Below are 21,581 nucleotides of genomic sequence, written 5' to 3'. Positions count from 1 at the left end.
TTATTGTACTCGTATGAAAGGAGATTGAACAATGAATATTATTTATGTGTCAAAATTATTACAAACTATTTATACCAAAACTAGTTTTCTTTGCAACACATACTGTACCTAAAGTGTTCAGTTCCTGCATACTTTTGCTTTAAGAGTTTTATAGAGCCGTTGAAAGCAAGTTGGATGAACATACATTTTGCAATAAATTCTTTAATGGACAACTAATCAAATTGTATAGCAGTTCCTCCAGCAAGTAGCTTCAGCTTCAGAGATGTGAACTTAATCCTAATGCTGATGATTCCAACTGGTAACATTCCACAAGTACCTCAGTAATAATTTATTATGAACACATGATGGTTATACATTCCAAGACACCAACTGTAACACAGGGAAGGGATGTGGTTTATTGTGTTATGCTAGTCATGCTAAGCACATTGTCCAATAATTATGGCAGCTGGGTTGTATCGATATTCTAGGAGATGGTGACTTCTACCTGTGGAAGGCAAAACACACATGTGTAAAAGTTCACAACAAATCCATAAAGCACTGACATCATAAATTGTTCAAAAAACATAATTAATATCATCTATTACTGTGTTTCAAAAATGCACAGACCTCATGACTGTCCCCCTTTTGAGTTCAGGAATAACTCAATATATCGGTTCTCTGTGCAGAAAGAAAACAAGGTTCCAGTCATGCTTCGTAACACACATGTTCAGCAGATGTCGCTAAATGTATAGCGGTACATATTATGACTGCTGTTTAGTCCTGCATGTTCTTAGCCTGGCTAGCGCCACCACTTCTCAATGAGACGTGGTCTGGGAACCAAACGTTCATTTTCTCGTATTTGAAAAAAATGCCCAGATCCGTTTATTGGGTGCCACGGATGTCTATCAAATGTGTCTGTGCATAGCTCATCATCGTCTTGCTTTCCCCCCCTGTTCTGTGATTGGTTCCCTATCTCAGGCGAAAATTTGCTCCATGGTCTCCAGGCTGCCTTAGCAGCGTGAATCAAATCGCGCGCAAGGCAGCATGGGAACACCCAGGCTAGCATGTTCTATTAACAAAAAAATAAATAATGCTTCAACACGCTCAATTTCTCTCCATCCCTTACTCCTGCAACTCCTTGTTGCTATTCCTTATCAGTCTAGTGGGGCTACATGCCCATTAAACTGCATATGCCCCGTTGTTTTTCGGGAATAGTCGACCACAAATGATTTGAAAAAAAAAAAAACAACAACTTTGACAAAGCCTATAATGGTCATAATAACTTACGTATATACTCCTTGTCTTTGGACATGGCAGCCACTGCATCCTCGTGGCTTCTGAAGTGCACCTCTGCCTCTCCGCTTGCCTGGCCGTCTGAGTGATACTCCATCATGATCCTAGCCACCCTCAGTGGAGCGAAGAACTACGAGACACAATACAACAAAGACCGTTTGAACCTAACCACTGCACATGAATGCCGTGTCTGTAAAGAAATGCTACTGCTCTATGCAGATTTGGGCTGTGTCAGTAAATGCTAATGTTATTAAGGTTTTGATATCTACTGTACACCCAAGGTGTAGTTAGATTCCACAAATATGGAATTCTTCCCAATGTACAATAGTCATATTTAGCAAATAAAAAAAAAAAACAAGTACTTTTACTTTTTGAGCCTGTATTCCCTACATAGGTAAATTGTTACATTCACTGTACAGCAAGTCTTTCAGCATAAGAGTATTTGCTTGAAGTCAATGTTATGAATATAACAAAAATTACTTCGACAATGTCCTCTGCCGTAGCTCCAAATGGCAGCCCTCTCAGGTGCACAAAGTGAATGGAAGCTGCAAAGACTTGGCTTGCAGCAGATCTTCCTGTGGAAAAGAAAAACATTTTACACGAGAAAATGTTATAGCATGTTATGATGATTACAAATCTCCATTATGCTGATCTCCAAATGAGTTGTCATGGTCAATGAAAAAAAATAAAGAAAAGAAAAAGAAAGAGACATTAGGCAGGTAAGTGTGCCACATGATCACCTCACCTGCTCTGAGCCGCTGGCCTCCAGCTGTCTCCGAGGCTGAAGGTGTGAGTGTGCCTCTGTTTGGAATGGGGATTCTGCTCAGGGGGACAGCGGGTGCCTCCTGGGTTTTCCGGCGATACTGCGATACAATCTCGCTTTTACAGCTGGGGAATATCTCAACATACCTAAACACAAGGTGAGAGAACAAGTTTACCTATGATGAAACATAAGTGAACTCAACTTTAAGGATGCCTTCTATTTAATAGAGTAAAGCAGAGAGAGTTTGAAAAGATATCATTTGTTGTTTATTTAACAACATTCTAAAATGGCTCAGACAGCTTTATTGGTACGATGATAAATTATTTGCTTAAGGTGAAGTTAATAATTATAATAATAATTAAGTGAACTGTTTCACTTAATTATTATCATATATATATTTGATCTTGTATTCAGTCATTCAGCCTATTTAAAGGGAAACTTGCCAGGATTATCTATATTTCCCCCTCTGCTGGAGAAATTGTGCATTATGCTATTTCAAACTGTGGAAAAAGGTAACGATAAAGCACATGGATTTGCTTACAAGCTAGCGAAACGGTTAGCATAAGTTCAGAAGAACAATGTGGATGTTACAAGGTAAGAAACACGATTTAAAACGAGTTTCTTGTTTCTCATTTCTCTTTCCGGGACGGTAGTCTCAATGTTGCAAGGTTGGTTTTCCGCCTGGGGACGCTAGGGGCAGCGGGGAAAGTCACCATTTTCACCGGATCAGGTCATTTAACCATCCAAATGATTTCTAAACGGGTTTATTATTTCCTTTATTTAAATAAAGGAAAATAGTCATTGGTATCATTGTGTGCACCAAAATCAACATGGAGCAGAGATCTCAAAGAAAAGAGTTGCCTGAGGACATCAGAAAGCATGATTAAACACAAGCATGTTGAAGGTAAAGGCCATCAGAACAAGCAGTATGATGTTCCAGTGACTACAGTTGCACATATTGTTAACGTCCAAGGTGCATGGAACTGTAGTCAACCAGGCTGGATGTGTTCACAAGAGGAAATTGAACCCAGACTGAACAGAAGGATAGTGCAAATTGTAAGACACAGAGCCAAAGAAAACTTCCAAGGTCACTGTACATCAACGTCTGATCACACCATCAGTCACTTTTTCAGAAAACAGTGAGCCCCTTGAAGGATTCCACTCCTTGAAGGATTCCACTTTGGTGTGATGACAAATCTGGAGCTTTTTGGCAAATCAGCTCTTCACAGATGAGAAAATGAAGGTGTCCAAGAAAGGATCACAATACCTATTTTGAAAAATGGAGGCGGCTTGGTTATGTTTTGGCGCTGCTTTGCAAAGTCTGGCCCAGGGTGCTTTGAATCTGTGCAAGGCACAATATAAACTGCATCCTTGAGCGAAACATGCAGCCCACTGTCAGAAAGCTCAGTCTCAGTCACAGGCCATGGATCCTCCAACAGCATAATGACCCAAAACACACAGCTAAAAGCACCCACGAATGACTAAGGAACAAACCGTTAACTATTCTGAAGTGACCTTCTATGAGTCCAAACCTGATTCCCATTGAACATCTATGGAAAAAGCTGAAACATGCAATCTACGGAAGGCATTCTCAGACCTGAGAAAGCTGGAGCAATTTGCCCAGGAACAGTGGGCAAAACTACATGTCGACAGATTCAGAAGTCTCATTCAGAGCCACAGACAACATTTGTTGGCAGTGACTGCCTCTAGGTTGTGTGACACACAATTAGATAAAGGTACAATTAGATAATTTTTGTCCAAGCCATTTTCATTTGTTTTATTATTCAAAATATAAATACAAATAAAAAAAAACAAAGTCTGATTTAATTAGAAATGGAATAAACAATGATGAATATCGGTTATTTTTGTCAGTTTCAAATTATTTCAGAGAAAAATTAAGTTTTTTTTTTGTGGAAGAGTATCAACATACTTGGTGCAACTGTATTTCTTTCTGGTCAAGTGACAAATCATTAGCCTAACGTAGCCATACTCAATTCTAGTCAGAATATGAGTCTGATACTGCTCCATTGGGACGTAATTATGCAGTGTTTCAACCGATACGGGGGGGGGGGATGCCTCTGCACTCAATTGGATAGACCTAACCAATCAGAGCAACGAAATAGCTTACCGTGAGGTGTAGGAAGAACACACGAACCATCCTTCTTCTCAAAAAAATGCCTTAACATTGTTTTCTGGTCTTTTGTAAAAGTTATTGTGCCGTCAATATCTCCTACAACACTCATTAGCGAAATCTAAGAGATACGTAGTAGGGTAGGCTATTAGGAAAAAGCTGATAGCCTATGTCCCCTCCGTTTTTAAAAATAATTCTGTTGAACACTGATATGCTACAAACATCTTATAAACAGCTGGGAAAGGCTGTCGCAAATCCCTCGAACAGGTGGTCAATCAGAGAGTTCAAACGAACGAGGGAACAACATGTCACAATGCAACATGCTGTTTTCCCTTGATGAAAGTGAAACCATGAGTTTTCCCACATCTCAACTTTGGCCAAAGTTTTCAGAAATAATCGTTTTCAGTGATAAAACCTCATTAAATAATATGCATTTTCCATATGGGGTCTTAAAAGCCATGTCTCCTTCTAGCCACAGCGTTTTGTTGCAAACATAGGCCTAATCTAAGCGTGCTCAGATGACGTGATAGACGAGGCGCTGTTGCTCACCTGTCCATCATCGTAAAGCCTGATTTGATTAGTCCGCCAGATCTAGGGCGAGCATAGTAGCTCCACAATGGAGCAATGCCAGACCGAACTTCCCGACCTTAAATGTTGTGGGCGGGACTAAGTTCGGCTGGCACCCAGGCTAACAAATCATAGTATTTTGTCATAGTGGGACTGTTTTTTAATGGAATAACAAAACATAATACATAATGACCCACCTGTGTCCTATCACTTCCTTGTCTCTTTCCAGTGCCTTCGCAGCCATCTCCTGGGAGGCAAACTGAACGTAGGCCTGCCCGTTGCTCTGCCCTCTAGCGTTTGATACTAGGGTCACCCCATTCTCTACAATGTCCAATCCTGAGGACAAGACAAAAAGATAGATGGTTACAATTAAGTGAGGTACATACATAATGTACAAAATTACACTTTGTAACAGTAAGGTATGATGATTCAAGTAAAGTACATGATGAAATTTAATGGACCTGAAAAGAACTGGATGATGTCCTTCTCTGTACAGCTGAAAGGTAGGCCTCTAAGCCGGACCACTCCGTCATCCGACAGCGGACTGTCCCCCTGCAGTATGGCCTCTGCGTCTTGTTCTGTCACTTCAAACACTGCAAAACACACAGAGGGTGCTCAGAATACCAGTCATGTTACCACGTTAGCAAGCTAGACGTAATGACACCACAAGATTCCTTAATACAGTTGTCCATCTTCAGTTAACATTGAATGAAAGTCTCTGGAAAACGAGAACACTTGTAATAAAAAAAATCCATGGCTTGAGAGAGAGAGAGAGAGAGAGAGAGAGAGAGAGAGAGCTTGATTGATGAGTTTGGACTTTCCATCTAGCATTAGCACGATCAATAATACAAACCTTCGATGTAGCGAGGTCCTAGGTACTGCCTGTGTCTCTCCAAAGCCTTGCTGACATCCTCCTCAGTCTCCATCTCCATGAAAGCTTGTCCATTCGGTCTCCCATCTTTGAGATGCATGAAATGAATTCCTTTTGCTCCTTCACGAATCCTGCACTCTGTGGCAAGACAAGACAAAACAACAAACACATATGCTTGTTAATAAGATGGCAGGCAAACCATAAACATTAGTGTATGGATGGTTGATGGGGGACATTAAGCTTAACTAGATACTGGGTGAGCTTCACCTACCAGAGAAAAATTCCAATAAATCCTCTTTTTTGCAAGACCAGGGCAAGCCCTTGATACGGACTATGAAAACATCCTTTGTCCCGGGCTGTGCGTTTGCATTATACTCTGGTAGAGGTGGGTACTCTTCCTCCTTGAATGGAACACCTGCCTAAATAGTATTAGACAGTTCAACAGGACAATGCAGGTTAGCTGACCAAATAAACAGAACATGTTGCATGAGAAACCTCAATGAGAATACAGAGAACAATCTACAAACACACCGCACACACTGGAGGGCTGAAGTCGATGATGAATATGCAGCAGGTATTACTTAAACTGTGCGCCGTTTATGATTTACATTTGGTTTCTAAGCTAGGTTAGGTTACGTCAACTCTATCGATTCATTACCTCGGATGACTGGATACTCCGACATGACGCCCACGTTGACTTGACGTTCAGAAGAAATGTATGCGATTGACTGGTAGACCAGTGATGATACCGTGGACGATCGTGTCGGTCAAATAAAAACCACAGAGCTTGAGTTTGAGAAGGTTTGTTTTGATGAAATATCTTGGTGCATGGTTGCCGAATTCCACCGAGAGAACGACACAGAGCTGATATCAACACAGTCCTGCAGTACCCAGACATGACAGACAGCTTTAATGTAAATTTTCCTGTAGTCCTTCCTTGAAATTATTTCATATCGTTAGCTTCCGAATATACTTTAAACTTGTGGTGTCTGGTGAACCGTGTGCTGCGTGTTATTAATCCTTGTGTTGACCTGTTTCTCGTTCATAAGCCGGCATGTTGGTTCTTGTAAGTCAGAGGTCATTCTGCTGACAAAGTGAAGAACAAGGGAAAAGTCAAAACTATGTTTGCAACGTTTTGTCAAATATCGCCATCTAGTGCTTAGGCGGACTAACTGACAGTAGTTAGAGAAGAGTGCACTATGCTGTCACTGTCAACATTGTTTTGGCAACACTGTTCACATAGGCTACAGTCATGCTAATAAAGCAACTTTGAATTTGAATTAGTCGTCTCAACGTTTACCATAATAAACATGGCTATTTGACAAGTTAGAATGTATTTGTGTGTTTACTCTAAAAATAGATAGTGAAAATGTATAATGAATATGGCCTATAATTTAGCACTGTAAGTGGACGATTTACTGTAAAAGTAACCTTATTATCAAATGGCTCTTCATAATTAAACATAATAGTAAACTGTAACTTTTTTCCATGCAGCTGTACTTAGTCTCGCGACAGTTGCAGCGCATCGAGACTTTGGAAGGGGAAGGAGAAGTTTGTCTGCACAGCGACGCGAAGGGACTAGAGGAGAGGAGTAGTCACAGACCTGCTCTGAGGACTAACATTTGACGGGGAAACCCCTGTTTTGACTGGTCTAGTCTTGGAGAGAACTGACAGGTGTCTGGTACTGAGGAAGAACTACAGTCTCAAGGAAAAATGAGTTTTTTATTGTAAGTACATTTTCTGTATTTCTAATGCCCATGGTGAAGCACAGTCTTTGTGTCTGATCCAGTTAGCTTAGCAGCTGGTGTAAGGTTAGCCCCTAGTTGCCAAGTAAAGCAGTAAGCTAACATTAACCTAGCTAGGAATTGGAGCAGCTGGTTAGCCTTGTGTTGACCCTCGGACGAACTGTGTTTTTGATCTGATTGGGGAGTGATTTAGATAATTGAGCGATTATTGAATTATTATTGAATGATAATTTGATAATTGTATTCGTCTCACGAGTGTGGTATTGAAATGGTCACATTCGAACTAGAATAGAGTTCGTCATCCTCTTGTCTGTCAACACATTGAACCTTTGCTTCAGTGAGTTTTTTACATGACAGAAAAAAATGACCAACAAACTGTTTTACCCTACAGCATTGTTGTGACTGGGTAATAGTCTAAAGTTATTTCGTCGTTATCGATTATTCTTCTTAGCCTTCATTCACAGACAACTTCATGGAAAAGCGTCGGGGATTTGTCTAGCGAGGTCACTCGCTTCGTAGCCTATACTTGCACTAAAGACTCTCATCTGATCTAGAATACAGTATTTATAACAAATTGCCGTTGTTGCATACGCAGATTAATATTAGACGCGTTTATGTGGTCATTCGTTTTAAAAACCCTTAGGATCATGGTCCTCCATTGTGGATATGACTTATCAAGTAGATGACGTTACGCTCCTTTCAGTTCTTATCACTAATCTCGGCACACGCCCGAATTTTGTCAACATAGTCTTCTACATCTCATGTGGTTGAAGATCCGATCCATTTCTGCTTGCATCAGGTCACTCTTGCTTTTAATGTTAAGAAGAGAGAAAAAAACTTTCATTACATTTGCTTAAATTACAATCCTTATACTTTTGTATGTTACCTCTATAGGCTATCTCACTTATTATAGTCACATTTTCTCTGGAAAATACTGATGACCACAGCAGTCTCTGTTCACAACAAACAATTGCTAACAGCAATAGATGGCTGATTTACTTAAGTAGGGGAAGTTGCCTTGAAATTTAGCCAAGACACTGGGACAACTGAGGAAGGAAAATATGAGAAGTACCAGCGTGCAAATTGCACTCATCACTCGTTGAGTGATTATCAGGGCTAGCAGGTAATAGCATGTCTCTGCATAGTGTTCATTCCTTCTCGCTTCTTCATTTCAGTGAAAAGGGAAGCATGTGCAGATCAAGTCCCTGACTCAACGCCCCCAAACCATCTCTTCTTAATATGTCGGTTGCTTGTAATCATGTTCAAAAGTACTCCTTCGCAGTCTTTTTGTTCCAGTAGAGGAGGCATCACTTGCTGTTGGATTAAATCGCTAAGCTGTGAACACCTTTGCACAGATAGAGGTTGTTGTGTTGGTTGGTAATGAAGTTACATTAATCTTTCCATTTCCCTGAATGAAAGTCTTTCAGTTGATTCTGTTATAGAAACACTGTGGTACTTTTCCCCCCAGCAACTCGTGACTTTTTTTTTATGGGTTTGCTGTTTGGGTGTGTGTGTGTATGTGTTTGTAACATAGCTTTTTTTCTGTGTACTGAACATGCTTTTGTTTGGCATGGGTCTTGTACATTGTGAAGGAGGCTCGTTTTAGATTCACCTGACATGCACATCACAGTGAAGGGCCTCTTGAGAAAAGCATGGCCATTGGCAATATGATCACATGGGACATGAGACCACAGAGTCCTGAGGTTAGGTGAGGTGAAGTCTGGCTCATGCTTATGTGTCATGGTATACAAGGTTGAGTGTTGTTCAGCAGCTCAAACACTGATTTGATCTCGATGCACACAGCAGAGTTATATGCAAAGGAGTTAGGGGGACGTAGTTGGTGTAGGAGTCATTTAGGATGCTTCAGATTTAATGAGATCCCTTTAGACAGTTTCACAGGTTGAATTGATGCGTTTCTGCCCTTAGTGCATTTGAGTGTAATGGTGAAGCAATTCGTCCTGTTATATATCGCCTGAATTGGAGCAGTTGGGTCGTCCTGATGTTGTCTCTCTGTCATCTGTTAATAATCTGAGGTGCTTTCTGATGCTTTCATGTATGCTCAGATAAGCCAGTGTGAGAGAGGCATGTTGAAATATTTGCTGAAGATCATGATGGTAGCAGGAGGAGAGGTCAAGCATAACTGACGGTCAAACAATAAGCCTGGTCTCTGGATGACTGATCCAGTGGTGGAGGGAGCAACCACTACAGGCTAGTGTGCTTTGAGAACATGACCATGAAAAGGGGAAAAATATTTATATATGATATACATTTGATTGGGGTTGTCAAGGCCTCTTCATCCCTTCATGTCATGGGAATGGGGAAGAAGTCATTGCTTCATAGACCTGACCTTTATGCTGACAGATTTATCTCACTTTCTTCCTTCTTTTGGTTTCTTCTGCTTTTATGGCCTCTGTTGTGAATTGTGTATGTCTGCCTTTTTGGTTCCAGTGGTTGCTTGAGGTTGATTTGTCAGCACTTTGGCTTTGAATCAAGTTCTTGTCACAAGATATTGGCTATGTAGTTCACAGATACATATCACTGAGATTATTTTGCTCCCTGCGAAGGAGTGTCCTGTGTACACCGTCTTTTTGCCATCAGACAAGTGGTTTTATTTACTAGCCCTGAGCACTGTAATCATGCATTTTATTTATTTTACTGCTAGTGCTACCATTCAGTTACAGCTTTGGTCCTAGTGGTCAAATGCATGGACCATAATCCGGAGGCACACATAGGATGCCTCACAATTTACCCTCCTGCATTACTCATGATCAGTGCTGAAAAGCCAAAGAGCGCTGACCTACTGTCACAGCATGGCCTCAGTACCATGTGTGTGTGTGTGTGTGTGTATGTGAGTGAGAGTGAGACACAGAAAATGTGTGTGGTGGGTGCATCGTCCCATGGTGTCCGCCTCACGCCTGATTGCATATTTGTGCCATGCGTACACTGCCGCGTTATTTGTTGGACCCCTTTGGTCTGCTGACAGACCTAGCTTGTGTCTGGCGCCCCGTGGTTTGTGTGCACACACACCACACACACACACACACACACACACACACACACAAAGTGTTGCGCAAAAGGAGTCACGATATGTCAGAAACTAGGCCTACACATTTCCTCTTTGACCACGTAGGCCTACATGCAGCCCCATGCACAGCATCACGTTTACCATGCGCTCTCCTATATGAACAGGCAACTTCAACTTCAAAAGCTCCTTTGAAGCACCAGTCTGAGTCTTGGTGCTGCTCGAGCAAACCTCTCTGTAGGTCTTAACCTTCCACAGATGAGTAACAATGATGGTTGTCAGGAAACACATAAGCCCTATACTTCATCCAGTCCAATCCCGTTTTTCAAATGAGAGACTTGGAAATTTGAATCTCCAGTCTTGTTAGGACTTGTGAATGGTTGATGCCGAGTTGATTAAATGCTGCTGCAGGGCACGCCTTTACTCTGTACTCAATCATTCATCTTAGATCTACCTTCATGTCTTCTACGGCATCGTTCTTCTGCTGTCATTAAGTATCTGAGTCATGTTAACAACACCAGGCTGAAAAAGATGCAGCCCACTCCCCTTTGATGTCACTGTTAATTCAGTTAGAATGTCTTTTGCAGTCATTACATTTGGCAGATGTCTGTCATGCAGTAGTGATAAGCATAAATGCCAAGCAGACACTGTGTGATTTTGACGAGATTGTAGCCCCGAGTCAGTCGGCTCGCACAGACTTTTGACTTGGAGCAAATTCCTGTCCAGTTTGTCAGCAGGCTCCCAATGCCTGATTAGAAGACATGACAATCAACTTTCCAGCTCCAGTCCGATCCGACTGGATTTCAGCCACACCAGAAATTTGTATTATGTCTTGCAGTGTGAGCAGTCGAACGTGCTGTGAGCACAGCAATCAGGTTCGATTGAAACAGGTAGTGTGAGTTGCCATGTCGCAAGCGACTGAAAGAAAATGACGTTCAGTATCTGCCCAGCTTAAGCCATATGTCATCAGGTGTAGTCATGCTCTTGGAAATGAAGGAGCATGATTCTGGTGATGTTTACGTCTATATCCCACGAGGTACAGGAGCATCAGGCTTTTCGGGTTTCAAGCCACATGTATTGCATCCATTCACAGGTATTTCTCTTTCTGGTTCAGTCATAGAACACTGGTGCCTTTACTGGACAGCTGACTATGTTTGACCAGCAGCTGATTGTGTTTTTATCAGCGGTATACGCCTGCTGTGGCTGGCTAGGCAGATACAGTAGAGTTTGCCTGTGTGTGCTCCTGGACAGGGTATGTCTGTTCAATGTGTGTGTGTGTGTGTGTGTGTGTGTGTGTGTGTGTGTAAATGTGAATGAATGTGTGTGTGTGCGTGCGTGCGTGCGTGCGTGCGTGCGTGCGTACATACATGCGTGCACAAGTGTGCACAGTTCATTTTTAGAAGGTGTGTTGTGTTGGTACAGAAAACCCTAAGGTGTGTGTGAGTGTGAGGCAGCCAAGAGAAATTAAAGTCTAGGTTAGGTTACGCCCAAGTTGCGTATAAACAACAGTCAAGTCAGTTTCTCACAAGTCAGTTTCACACTGTGGTCCTCCTGTGGTAAGGCCAAATCAGAGTCACGACAGCATGTAATCGAGTTAGCCGCCCCTCCAGTGACATTTGATTGCATTACTCCTCATGTGGCTGTGTGTGACTGTCTATTGTATCTCACAGACAGGACTAGCCTGGCCTCTGTGTTTGAAGGGCACCTTTGAGGGGCAACTCTTTCTTTTCAGAATTATGTCTTCCAATGAGAAGTCTCTCTCTCTCTCTCTCTCCCCCCCTCTCTCCCTCCCTCCCTCCCCCACTCTCCTTTGATATGTCTTTCTGTATGCCTTGCGCCCTCGATTTGTGTTTATGCCATTGTATTTATTCATGTAGCCCATGGCGCAGGCCTATATAGTCTAGTGTCCTACTTCCACTCTGCCTTACTTCATATCCCCGTGTCTGTCTGTTCTTTGCCCTGCAGCGGAAGCCGGTCGTCAAAGACCTTCAAGCCGAAGAAGAACATTCCGGAGGGCTCGCACCAGTATGAGCTGCTGAAGCACGCCGAGGCCACGCTGGGCAGCGGAAACCTGCGCATGGCGGTCATGCTGCCCGACGGGGAGGACCTGAACGAGTGGGTGGCTGTCAACAGTAAGTAACCCACGGCCAGTCTTAGCCATAAGCCATTAGCTCTTTACTACTTCATAAAGGGGCTCTCTGACGGACAGTTGTCTGGTCTGCCACTGAGTCTTTTGGCCTTCGTGTCCATCGCTACACATCATGTGGTCTCTTACTTCTCTGGCTATCTGTCACTCAATTTCTTTCTTTCTTTTTCTCCGCCTTTGTCTCTCTCTTTCTCTCACTATAAGAAGCATGTGTCTCATCTGCTCAATGAATGACTTCAGCAGCATCCACTCAGCCATTGTGGAAGCATGGATCTGTATTTTTTTTTTTTTATGTTTCATCGATGAAACAGTCTAGACCCCTCTGGCTGCTATTTCCCAGACACAAGGGATATCTAGGAACGGATCAGCACTGGGCTCCCAGACTGCTCTGTCACCACCACTTCCTACCCCCCCCCCCCCCCCCCCCATATGTATGGAATGACATACTGCGTTCTGACAAGCATTCAGGCTGCAGCCACAACCTTTTGTGTATCTCCACTTTCCTCCAGGCATCAGTATGGCCACTCTGCTATTTATACAGTAGAAGAGATATGGCTCTGTGTGTGTGTGAGATATGGCTCTGTGTGTGTTTGTGTGCGTATGTGTGAGATCTGGCTCTGTGTGTGCGTGTGTCTGTGTACACACTGCATTCTCCGCAGGACAAGTGGCCCAGCCCCTGCAGTAGACAGCCGCGGTGGTGGTGGTGCATTTGCTGAGGTGTTGAGTTGCGTCTAATTACTCCGGGTCATTAAAGAAGAAAAATACTGTGCTGCTTCGGCTCTGAGCCAGAGAAATAAAGAACCAGGAGTGCTGATGAAGTAGTGTGTGGGTTGACTAGGGATTTAGCTTAATACAGTAGATGTTCCTATCTACAGACACACACGTTGTTGTAACAGTTGTTGTAATAGTAGTAGTAATAGTAGTAGTAGCAGCTGTAGGATCAGTAACAGGATTAGAGTTAGCATTAGCAGTAAGTAAGAGTAGTAGCAGAGTAGCATGGTGCGTGCGTGCGTGTGTCAATGACCCTCTTTAGAACTGCACTATTGTAACAAGATGCCACTGCTTATTTGTTTATTTAGCCACTCCGCAGTTAACACTTACTGTGGGCTTCTGTTGCGTAAACGGCAAAAAAAAAAAAAAAGAAATCTCCACGTAGACACTCTTCCTGCCCTGGTTTTTCTTTTTTCCAAGTGCTACATTTGTTAACCCCATCCTTCATCTGTCTGCTGTGTGGGACTTGGCTCTCGATTGCGCTCCTCAGTGTGGTGCTGACGGCCGCGCTTTTCCTCCGCTTGCTTTATTTACTTGAACTCAGTCAAGCCTGAACACACATCACCACCATCAGTGTTCTCGCTAGGTGCTGCATGCTGAACAACCAGGTCTTAATTCTTCACTACAAATGTTCCTGGTGCAAAACTGCTGTGCCTGCAGGGCATGTTCCCCATGACTAGACGAGTGTACACACACACACACACACACACACACACACACACACACACACACAATAAACAAAGAAAATGTAAACAAGCATTACAAATACACTATAACAAATTTTAATGGGTGCAGATTTTTAATACGTGTATACATTCATATGTGAGAAACACGTTTTTGACATTAGATCATTTTTAGAAGTTTTATTGTTGCATCTGGTGAGAAATGACCCTTTACTGAAATTGTGCCATATTTTTGCCTCTCCAAACTTTTCATGGTTGTACAAGTGCCACATGTGTATCTGCTAGCATTCAGACAAGCATATTGTGACATTCCAGAGGAAATGCTTCTCCTGCTGAGCTCACAGGAGATGAGGAGGTATTTCTGTCCATTACAAATGACAAGCAGACTGAACCGTGGGGCTCACCATCACTAGCTTGTTCCAGTTTTCCAACAGTATTTAGCCCCTCAGGTCTGTGATGGAGAGGTATTCCAGGCATGAAGCACAAGGTCAGGTGCAGTGTAGTCAGTCAAACGATGAGACATACCGTAAGCTAGTTAGTCAGGTATATTGATATTAAAGGAACCATATGTAAGATTGTGGCCAAAACTGGTACTGCAATAACTTTCAAATTACTGTAGAGCGGTGTATCCCCTCCCCCTCCCCCCTGACTCGAGGTTGCCAACCTGGATGCTGAAACACTACTGACTTCGTGATTAGTAGATAGGGAGAGGGTGGCGCATTAGGCCAATACACAACATGACATGACAAAACACAACATCAACATCAGTTGAGGGCTGCAACTTCACTTTTTAAATGACAATATCCTGGCCGGACTACTGTTGTCGGTGATATAAGTATTTGAAATGAACATGATTTCTTAATGTCTAGTGACATATCAGGACCATTTTATGATCAATTCAAATACATTTCTTACAAATGGTTCCTTTAATATTTAGAATTTTAGATTACACATTGAAGAGCCTTGGTTTTGTTATATGTTTCTATTCTAATCTGTAGACCAGGTAATTTCACACACCAAGCCCAAGAGTTTTGTCTCATTGACCTTGATCTCTTTCTCCTCTCTCTCTCTGTGTTTTTTTTTCTGCCTGTTTAGCTGTGGACTTCTTCAATCAGATCAACATGCTGTATGGGACCATCACTGACTTTTGCACTGAGGACAGCTGTCCTCTCATGTCTGCAGGCCCCAAGTAAGTCTCTACTGGACCCCCAATGTCTTCATTCCCCACCTCAACCTCTACTGTCTGTCTCGCTACCTGTCTCACTAATAGCCTCTGCCGGACATGGACATCAAAGTAGAAATGCAGCCAGCGGCAGCTCTTGGAATAAACTCAGGCACGGACGTGTCTCAGCCATGTATAGACCCTCTCAACTGCATAAAAAAAACATGTGCGTTCCTAAGCCATTTCTGGTAACTGGGGGACAAACAAACAAAATTTTATTTCACATTATCTGCGTTGGTTTTGAACATTTCAATTTCAATTAACTTCAATCGGAAACCCTCTGGCAACAGATTGAAAGGGTCTATGGACATCTTTAAGATATTTCTTCTGTCATTGTCCATCAGGTATGAGTACCATTGGGCCGATGGAACCAACATTAAGAAGCCTATCAAGTGTTCCGCACCCAAGTACATTGACTACCTGATGACCTGGGTCCAGGACCAGCTCGACGATGAGACTCTGTTCCCCTCCAAGATAGGTATGCATATCTTCTCATGCTACATGTGTCTTGTGTCCTTAAGGCATGTGTAGATAATGCTCTCTTGCTTCCCCTGTGTTCAGCTCTTGGCTCCTAGAAGAAGTTACCAGACAAACAGATCACATACAGCCCCTTTGGAGTTTTAATTAGTTGTAATAAAGGTTACTTACTTTTCCACAGACATGTTGCAGTCATGTCTGTGCTGTAATCCTCTTTGGTGTGTACAGTGGCAGTCCGTCATAGATCACTTTACTGTTACAAGTAGTGTAGTCTAGACTAGTTTAGTGTAATATAGGAGAGGCTTCCCACTCTTTCTGTGTGTACAACACTTTGTGCATGGAAAAAGTGCTATTAAAATAAACATTTACTTATTTACTTATTTGCGTAGCTAACTAGATGTACCGCAGAGCGGTACAAAATATGACCACCGCCCAGTCCAGCACATTTTTTCCACAAAAATAAATCGCGCTGAAAGGCCTATATGATTCTAACTGTCTCACTAAATTGCATTATCCACACTCAATTCTCACTGGTATCTGCTAGACAACAAGTACCAAAACATGATTAGTTCATAGATTTCACATGTAAAATTCATTTTATACAACCCCACACAGGGCTCTACACTAACATTTTTTTCCAGGAGCACTTGTGCGCCCAAGTTAAAAAATGTAGGAGCACAGTCAGTTCTGTACTTAACTTACACATAATCTAACATTACACTCCAGCTAACAGTTAAACATGCCAGTGCACCAATTGCGAATATTAAGAATGACTGACAACATTTAGGCTATAGGAAACAGGATTTTAAAGATCAGTGCCTACTTTATTTTCAGTCTGTTCTATTTTCCTACATTTTGTTAATGTAAAATAATATAATACATTGCCATATTTGCATTTAGCCTGTATATCAAGTATCCTGCCAAATGTAGGCTAATTTATTTATTTGTGAATCCATCTGTAGCTAATATGCCCATGGTGACCTATCTGACTGCATACTGCCTAATACTACTACTAAAACAGTCCATTTTCTCTTCCACAAAACCCAACATAGGCTATCAAATATGTATATTTTTTTATCCTTTTATTTTTTATTTGAAATATCTGCATTGATGGAGGCAGTAGGCAAACGCACCAGTGCGCCTAAATATTTTTTTGCACTCGCACGCCATCATTTTTACTCGCATGTGCGAGTGAAATGGGCGCACTGTAGAGCCCTGCCACCCCCATCTTGCCTGTTCATAATTCTGAGAAATTCTTGAATTGTGTGCATGTGTGCGTGTACACGTTTATATTTGTGTGTGTGTGTGTGTGTGTGTGTGTGTGTGCGTGCGTGCTTGTGTGTTTGCCTGCGTATGTGTGTTTGTGCATGTGCATGCATGCGTACATATGTCTACTGTGTGAGTATGTGTCATACGTATGATTACTGTGAATGTATGTGTGTGTGTGTATCTGTTTATGCACATGTGTGCACATGGAATGGGTTAACATGACCCCTGGAGGCAAACATACGGAAAAAAATGGTCATCCTAGGCCCTACGGTTCTCAAGATATTCACAGAAAACTGTGTCTGCCCTACCCTCCTTTCGGGGGGTCCAGTACAGTGGCGGGGGCTACAGATCAAAACGATGGTTCCATGCTATCCATGTGGGGTTACATGCCCACCGAGTTTCGTGTACCCCGGTCTTTCAGTGTCCCGGGAATCCTTGTTGGTGTACGGTCACTAAATGTACAAATAAATTATTTTATTGTAAGGCCCCCCTATGAACGAAAGTTCACAAAACTTGGCATGCATTTGGAGGGTGTCATAATGATCCTACACTTTCAATTTCGTGCAGTTTTGACCATGTCAGCCAGAGATATTGTGATGAAAACACCTAATTTTTTGCTTTTTAATTTTTAACTAGGTGGCACTATACATGAAATAAGTGGTAATGGGATGGGTTGACATGCCCCCTTAAGACCAACATACAAAAAAAAGGTGGACCTCCTAGGCCCTACGGTTCTCGAGATATTCACAGAAAACTGTCTCCGGCCACCTACAGGGCAGTTGGCGTTGCATTCAGAGGGTGTCATAATGATCCTACACTTCCAATTTCATGCAGTTTTGACTATGTTAGGTTACAACACCTCATTTTTACTTTTTTGTGTTTAACTAGGTGGCTCTATACATGAAATGAGTGGTTATGGAATGGGTTGACATGGCCCCTTAAGATCAATATACAAAAAATGGTCCTCCTAAACCTTACGGTTCTCGAGATATTCACAGAAAACTGTGTCTGCCCTACCCTCCTTTCGGGGGGTGCAGTCCAGCGGGGGGGGCTACAGATCAAAATGAAAAATGATGGTTTAATGCTATCCATATGGGGTTACATGCCCACCAAGTTTCGTCTACCCCGGTCTTTCAGTGTCCCGGGAATCCTTGACCGAAATTTGGACATGCGAAAAAGAAAAAAAAAAAAAAAAAAATTCTGACTAAACCTATATAGCCGCTGCTTTGCTGCGCGGCGGTCATAATAAATGGTACTGGCAATGGTAATGGTGCCACCCTCCCACCCCAGTGCTCTTATGTGTATGTTGGCCCATCTGTGCATTGCCCTGTGCTCTCTGCAGGAGTGCCCTTCCCCAAGAACTTCATGTCGGTGGCCAAGACCATCCTGAAGCGCCTGTTCCGGGTCTACGCCCACATCTACCACCAGCACTTTGACTCGGTCATCCAGCTCCAGGAGGAGGCCCACCTCAACACTTCGTTCAAGCACTTTATTTTCTTCGTCCAGGTGAGGCCACACCGCCATGTGTTGTCTACTTTGACACACACACGCACCTTTAACATTAAAGGTGCAGTCAGCAATTGTACAGGAAGTCAGAATGTTTGTTTATGTTTATGTTTATATTTAAAATTATTAGCAGACACTTTTGTCCAAAACAAAGTACATTATATTTTAACTAAGGACCAAACGAAACACACCAGAGCTCACCCCTCCCTTCAGTATTCCCAGAGAAACTCCACACAGGGTGTGGCGACAATTTCATATAAAAGACAAAAACATTTTTTTGACAAAAAATGTTATGGGTTTGAAATCCCGAACAATCACTGACTGCACTTTTAACATAATTTTGCATAACCCTATGCATAACCATAACCCTACGTTTTTCGTAACATTCATTTTTTTATATATATATTTACTGTGGTAATGTATGTATCTGTTTTTGTCTTCCAGGAGTTCAACCTGATTGACAGAAAGGAACTGGCTCCCCTTCAAGAACTGATCGAAAAGCTCACATCCAAGGACCGATAAAATGACTTCACACTGCTACGCGTCGACACGCTGTCCACATGCTCTCATCCTTTTGTCATCGCTCATTATTTCTACCCTTTGATGACAAACTGTCCAACATGGTTTCACACCATCCATATGACCTTCCCATCACCATCATGTAGTAAGATGTCTCCCAGAATGACAGAGGGAGGGCAAACCATTTTAACACGGAACTCTTGTCTGCTTCACTTGTTTGTGTTGTCTGTCTAATTTCCTGTCCTTTGCTCTACGGGACCCGACATAGGAAAAGGGTACTTCTATTTTGTGCTCCCCTTCAAAAATGTGCTTTCAAACATACAACAAAGTTGTAAGTGCCTAATAGTATCTGTTGGAAAATTGTAATAGTTTTGCTTGAAGTCATCACAAGATGATGGTGAACACAACCAGAATTCCTTTCCAGTACTATCAGTACTGGTCTCATTTAATACATGTTGATAACTACTGCACACAAACTGCAAACATGATACATACATCCATACATACATACAGTATGTACATACGTACATACAGTACATCATGCAAAGTTCACAAAATGTCAGAAACAAGAACAGTCTTGAAAGCCTTATTGCATCTTATTAGAATTGCAGTAAAGGTCAAAGGCCACTACATAAGAAGAGCACAGCTGACAACCAATCCGTTTCACCACCATCATTACTAATCTCATCATCAGCTGCTGGGTGGCAGTACTCGATTTCTGCTACCTGTATTTGCCTACATCTGTCTAACATCACCTTTTTAAGTAAAATTAATGGATATATACTTATGAATGTAGTGAGGGAAATGTTTGTTACGAACTCGCTTGATAAAGTTTTTGGTTGGTGGGGTAGGACGTCGTAAGCTTACTATGCAATATGTTTTTTTTTTTTGTACTTCTTTTGCTGGCATTTTTGATAGCCCATTGTCTTTCGATTTTAGACGGTGGTGCAGCTAACTCCAAAATAGGCCACTTGGATTTCTCTAATGTCGACAGACATGGCAAGAGGAGGCTATTTTTTAGTCTTTGGCTGCTCTGCTCACACGTACAGTCCAATTCAGAGAAATATAATTTTATATGGTCTGATTGATCAGAGACTTTGATCTGTATACACAGCGGTTTTGTAACCACCAGACAGATGTACTTCATTGGGTTTGAAAAAAGTAAAAAAGACATACTATTTTTAATCACATTTCTGTATATACTTTATATATATATATAATGTGCATAAAGAAGGCATATTTGATGAAGTTTAGAGGATATTAAAACAAAGTCTAAAAATTTGTTATATTTGCTTGGTATTGTCAATGTTTTATTTTGTTGTCGTTTGCACTTTGAATTAGTATTTTAAGAGGTGAAGTGTCCCTGTACAGCTACCTCTTCCATCAACAAAATATCTATGAATCCTTCTTCTGTTTGGTGTTTTGGATATTTTCCCCCGTACCATGTTTAAGAGGCTTATAGGTTTCATTAGTTTCTTCCATTTGGTTTCAATCGCCAATCATTGAATGTTATCGCTTTAATGAATGTGATACAGTGATAAGAGTAAAAGAAATATGGGGGGGGGGGACTTTAAAAAACCTGTCAGAGTGTCCTGAAAATTCTTTGGAAACCTCTTGATGCATTTTTATAAAGTTGTAAACAATGTACACAAATTGTATGCAGTGGAAATCTAAGATACGGGACTTTGTGGTACCTTATTGAATGCTGTTTATAAGATAATAAAATTATTTGTTTGGAGATTTCACTAAAACTATTTTGCATTTTGTCTTTTATATGAAATTGTATCCTCAAAAATTCACTTCAGCTAGAGTGCAATTGAATTCATGCAGTTCATTCATCTTTGCCTTTTTACATGTTAGCTTTTATGGATGTTAGTCCATTATATTTACCTGAGGTATGGCAGTCATCAGTACACCTACCTCATCCTACATTTAGGGAAGTACTTACTTACTAGAAGTAGGCTACTCATTCTCTCTCTCACACACACACACACACACAAACACACATCACAGACAACTGCTTCAGATGGGAGCCTCAGTGACTGGTCCAGCCCTGTGGAAGGGCATAGCCCCTGCAGTGGCATCAGTGCGATACACACACTCACACAGGCTGCCATCTGTTGGAGGCTCCACTGAGATCAACTACTAGTTCAGACACCCACAAGCCAAACGCATCCAGCGGCCCAGGCAGATGACCACAGCGCTGGTGACCTCTGAGCCCTTAACCTCCTATCACGTTCACCCCTGGCTTCCCAACCATTCGCCCCAGCCATGTCAGCTATATTACAAGGGATTACATTGTCCCCGGAGCACCTTGGGGTTAAGTGTGTTGCTCAAGGGCACAACGGTGGAAGCCGGGAATTGAACCCACAATTTTCAGGTTACTGCACGCTAACCCAGCTCCTTAACCACTACACTACCACCACCACATCGTGCCAATCATGTGTTGTGATCTGGCCGCTGGAGCAAGGTTGGTGTCGTGAAGCCTTGCACACACGCATTTTTGCCTAAATAGATGCCTGATAAGTGCCCAAAAAGCATTGCAATATGGCCGCCGAGTGGAGGGACTTGCCTAAAAGGACTTTGTTTGCTATTCTTGACTGCTAGTTGGTTAGAA

The 21,581-nt window shown here is 42.1% G+C and overlaps 2 protein-coding genes across 2 annotated transcripts; one reads left to right on the top strand and one right to left on the bottom strand.

Moving 5' to 3' along the window:
* Nucleotides 1-181: 181 nt before the first annotated feature.
* Nucleotides 182-6,682, bottom strand: grsf1 (G-rich RNA sequence binding factor 1). The gene is made up of 10 exons (XM_042100748.1): nt 6,263-6,682; nt 5,876-6,023; nt 5,587-5,742; nt 5,195-5,326; nt 4,931-5,069; nt 2,018-2,181; nt 1,753-1,847; nt 1,267-1,402; nt 607-657; nt 182-484 (listed from the first exon to the last, which is right to left on the bottom strand). Exons 1-9 carry the CDS (start codon nt 6,500-6,502, stop codon nt 608-610), a joined length of 1,260 nt encoding a protein of 419 aa, XP_041956682.1. The 5' UTR covers nt 6,503-6,682; the 3' UTR covers nt 182-484; nt 607.
* Nucleotides 6,683-7,165: 483 nt separating this feature from the next.
* Nucleotides 7,166-20,715, top strand: mob1ba (MOB kinase activator 1Ba). The gene is made up of 6 exons (XM_042101648.1): nt 7,166-7,331; nt 12,337-12,503; nt 15,067-15,160; nt 15,538-15,671; nt 18,282-18,445; nt 18,890-20,715. Exons 1-6 carry the CDS (start codon nt 7,318-7,320, stop codon nt 18,965-18,967), a joined length of 651 nt encoding a protein of 216 aa, XP_041957582.1. The 5' UTR covers nt 7,166-7,317; the 3' UTR covers nt 18,968-20,715.
* The last annotated feature ends 866 nt before the right edge of the window (nt 20,716-21,581 follow it).

The sequence above is a fragment of the Alosa sapidissima genome, chromosome 8, assembly GCF_018492685.1.
Source record: "Alosa sapidissima isolate fAloSap1 chromosome 8, fAloSap1.pri, whole genome shotgun sequence".
Taxonomy (NCBI): Eukaryota; Metazoa; Chordata; class Actinopteri; order Clupeiformes; family Clupeidae; genus Alosa; species Alosa sapidissima.
This window is presented reverse-complemented; position numbering and strand designations above follow the sequence as displayed.

Excerpts from the sequence above, each read along its gene's own strand:
- mob1ba (XM_042101648.1), top strand. Across the intron at positions 12,504-15,066 it reads CGAGTGGGTGGCTGTCAACA|CTGTGGACTTCTTCAATCAG; the intron begins GTAAGTAACCCA and ends CTGCCTGTTTAG. Across the intron at positions 15,672-18,281 it reads TCTGTTCCCCTCCAAGATAG|GAGTGCCCTTCCCCAAGAAC; the intron begins GTATGCATATCT and ends TGCTCTCTGCAG.
- grsf1 (XM_042100748.1), bottom strand. The coding sequence starts at position 6,502 with ATGTCTGGGTACTGCAGGACTGTGTTGATATCAGCTCTGTGTCGTTCT. Across the intron at positions 5,743-5,875 it reads TTTATTGGAATTTTTCTCTG|AGTGCAGGATTCGTGAAGGA; the intron begins GTAGGTGAAGCT and ends GTCTTGCCACAG. Across the intron at positions 1,403-1,752 it reads CGGCAGAGGACATTGTCGAA|TTCTTCGCTCCACTGAGGGT; the intron begins GTAATTTTTGTT and ends TGTGTCTCGTAG.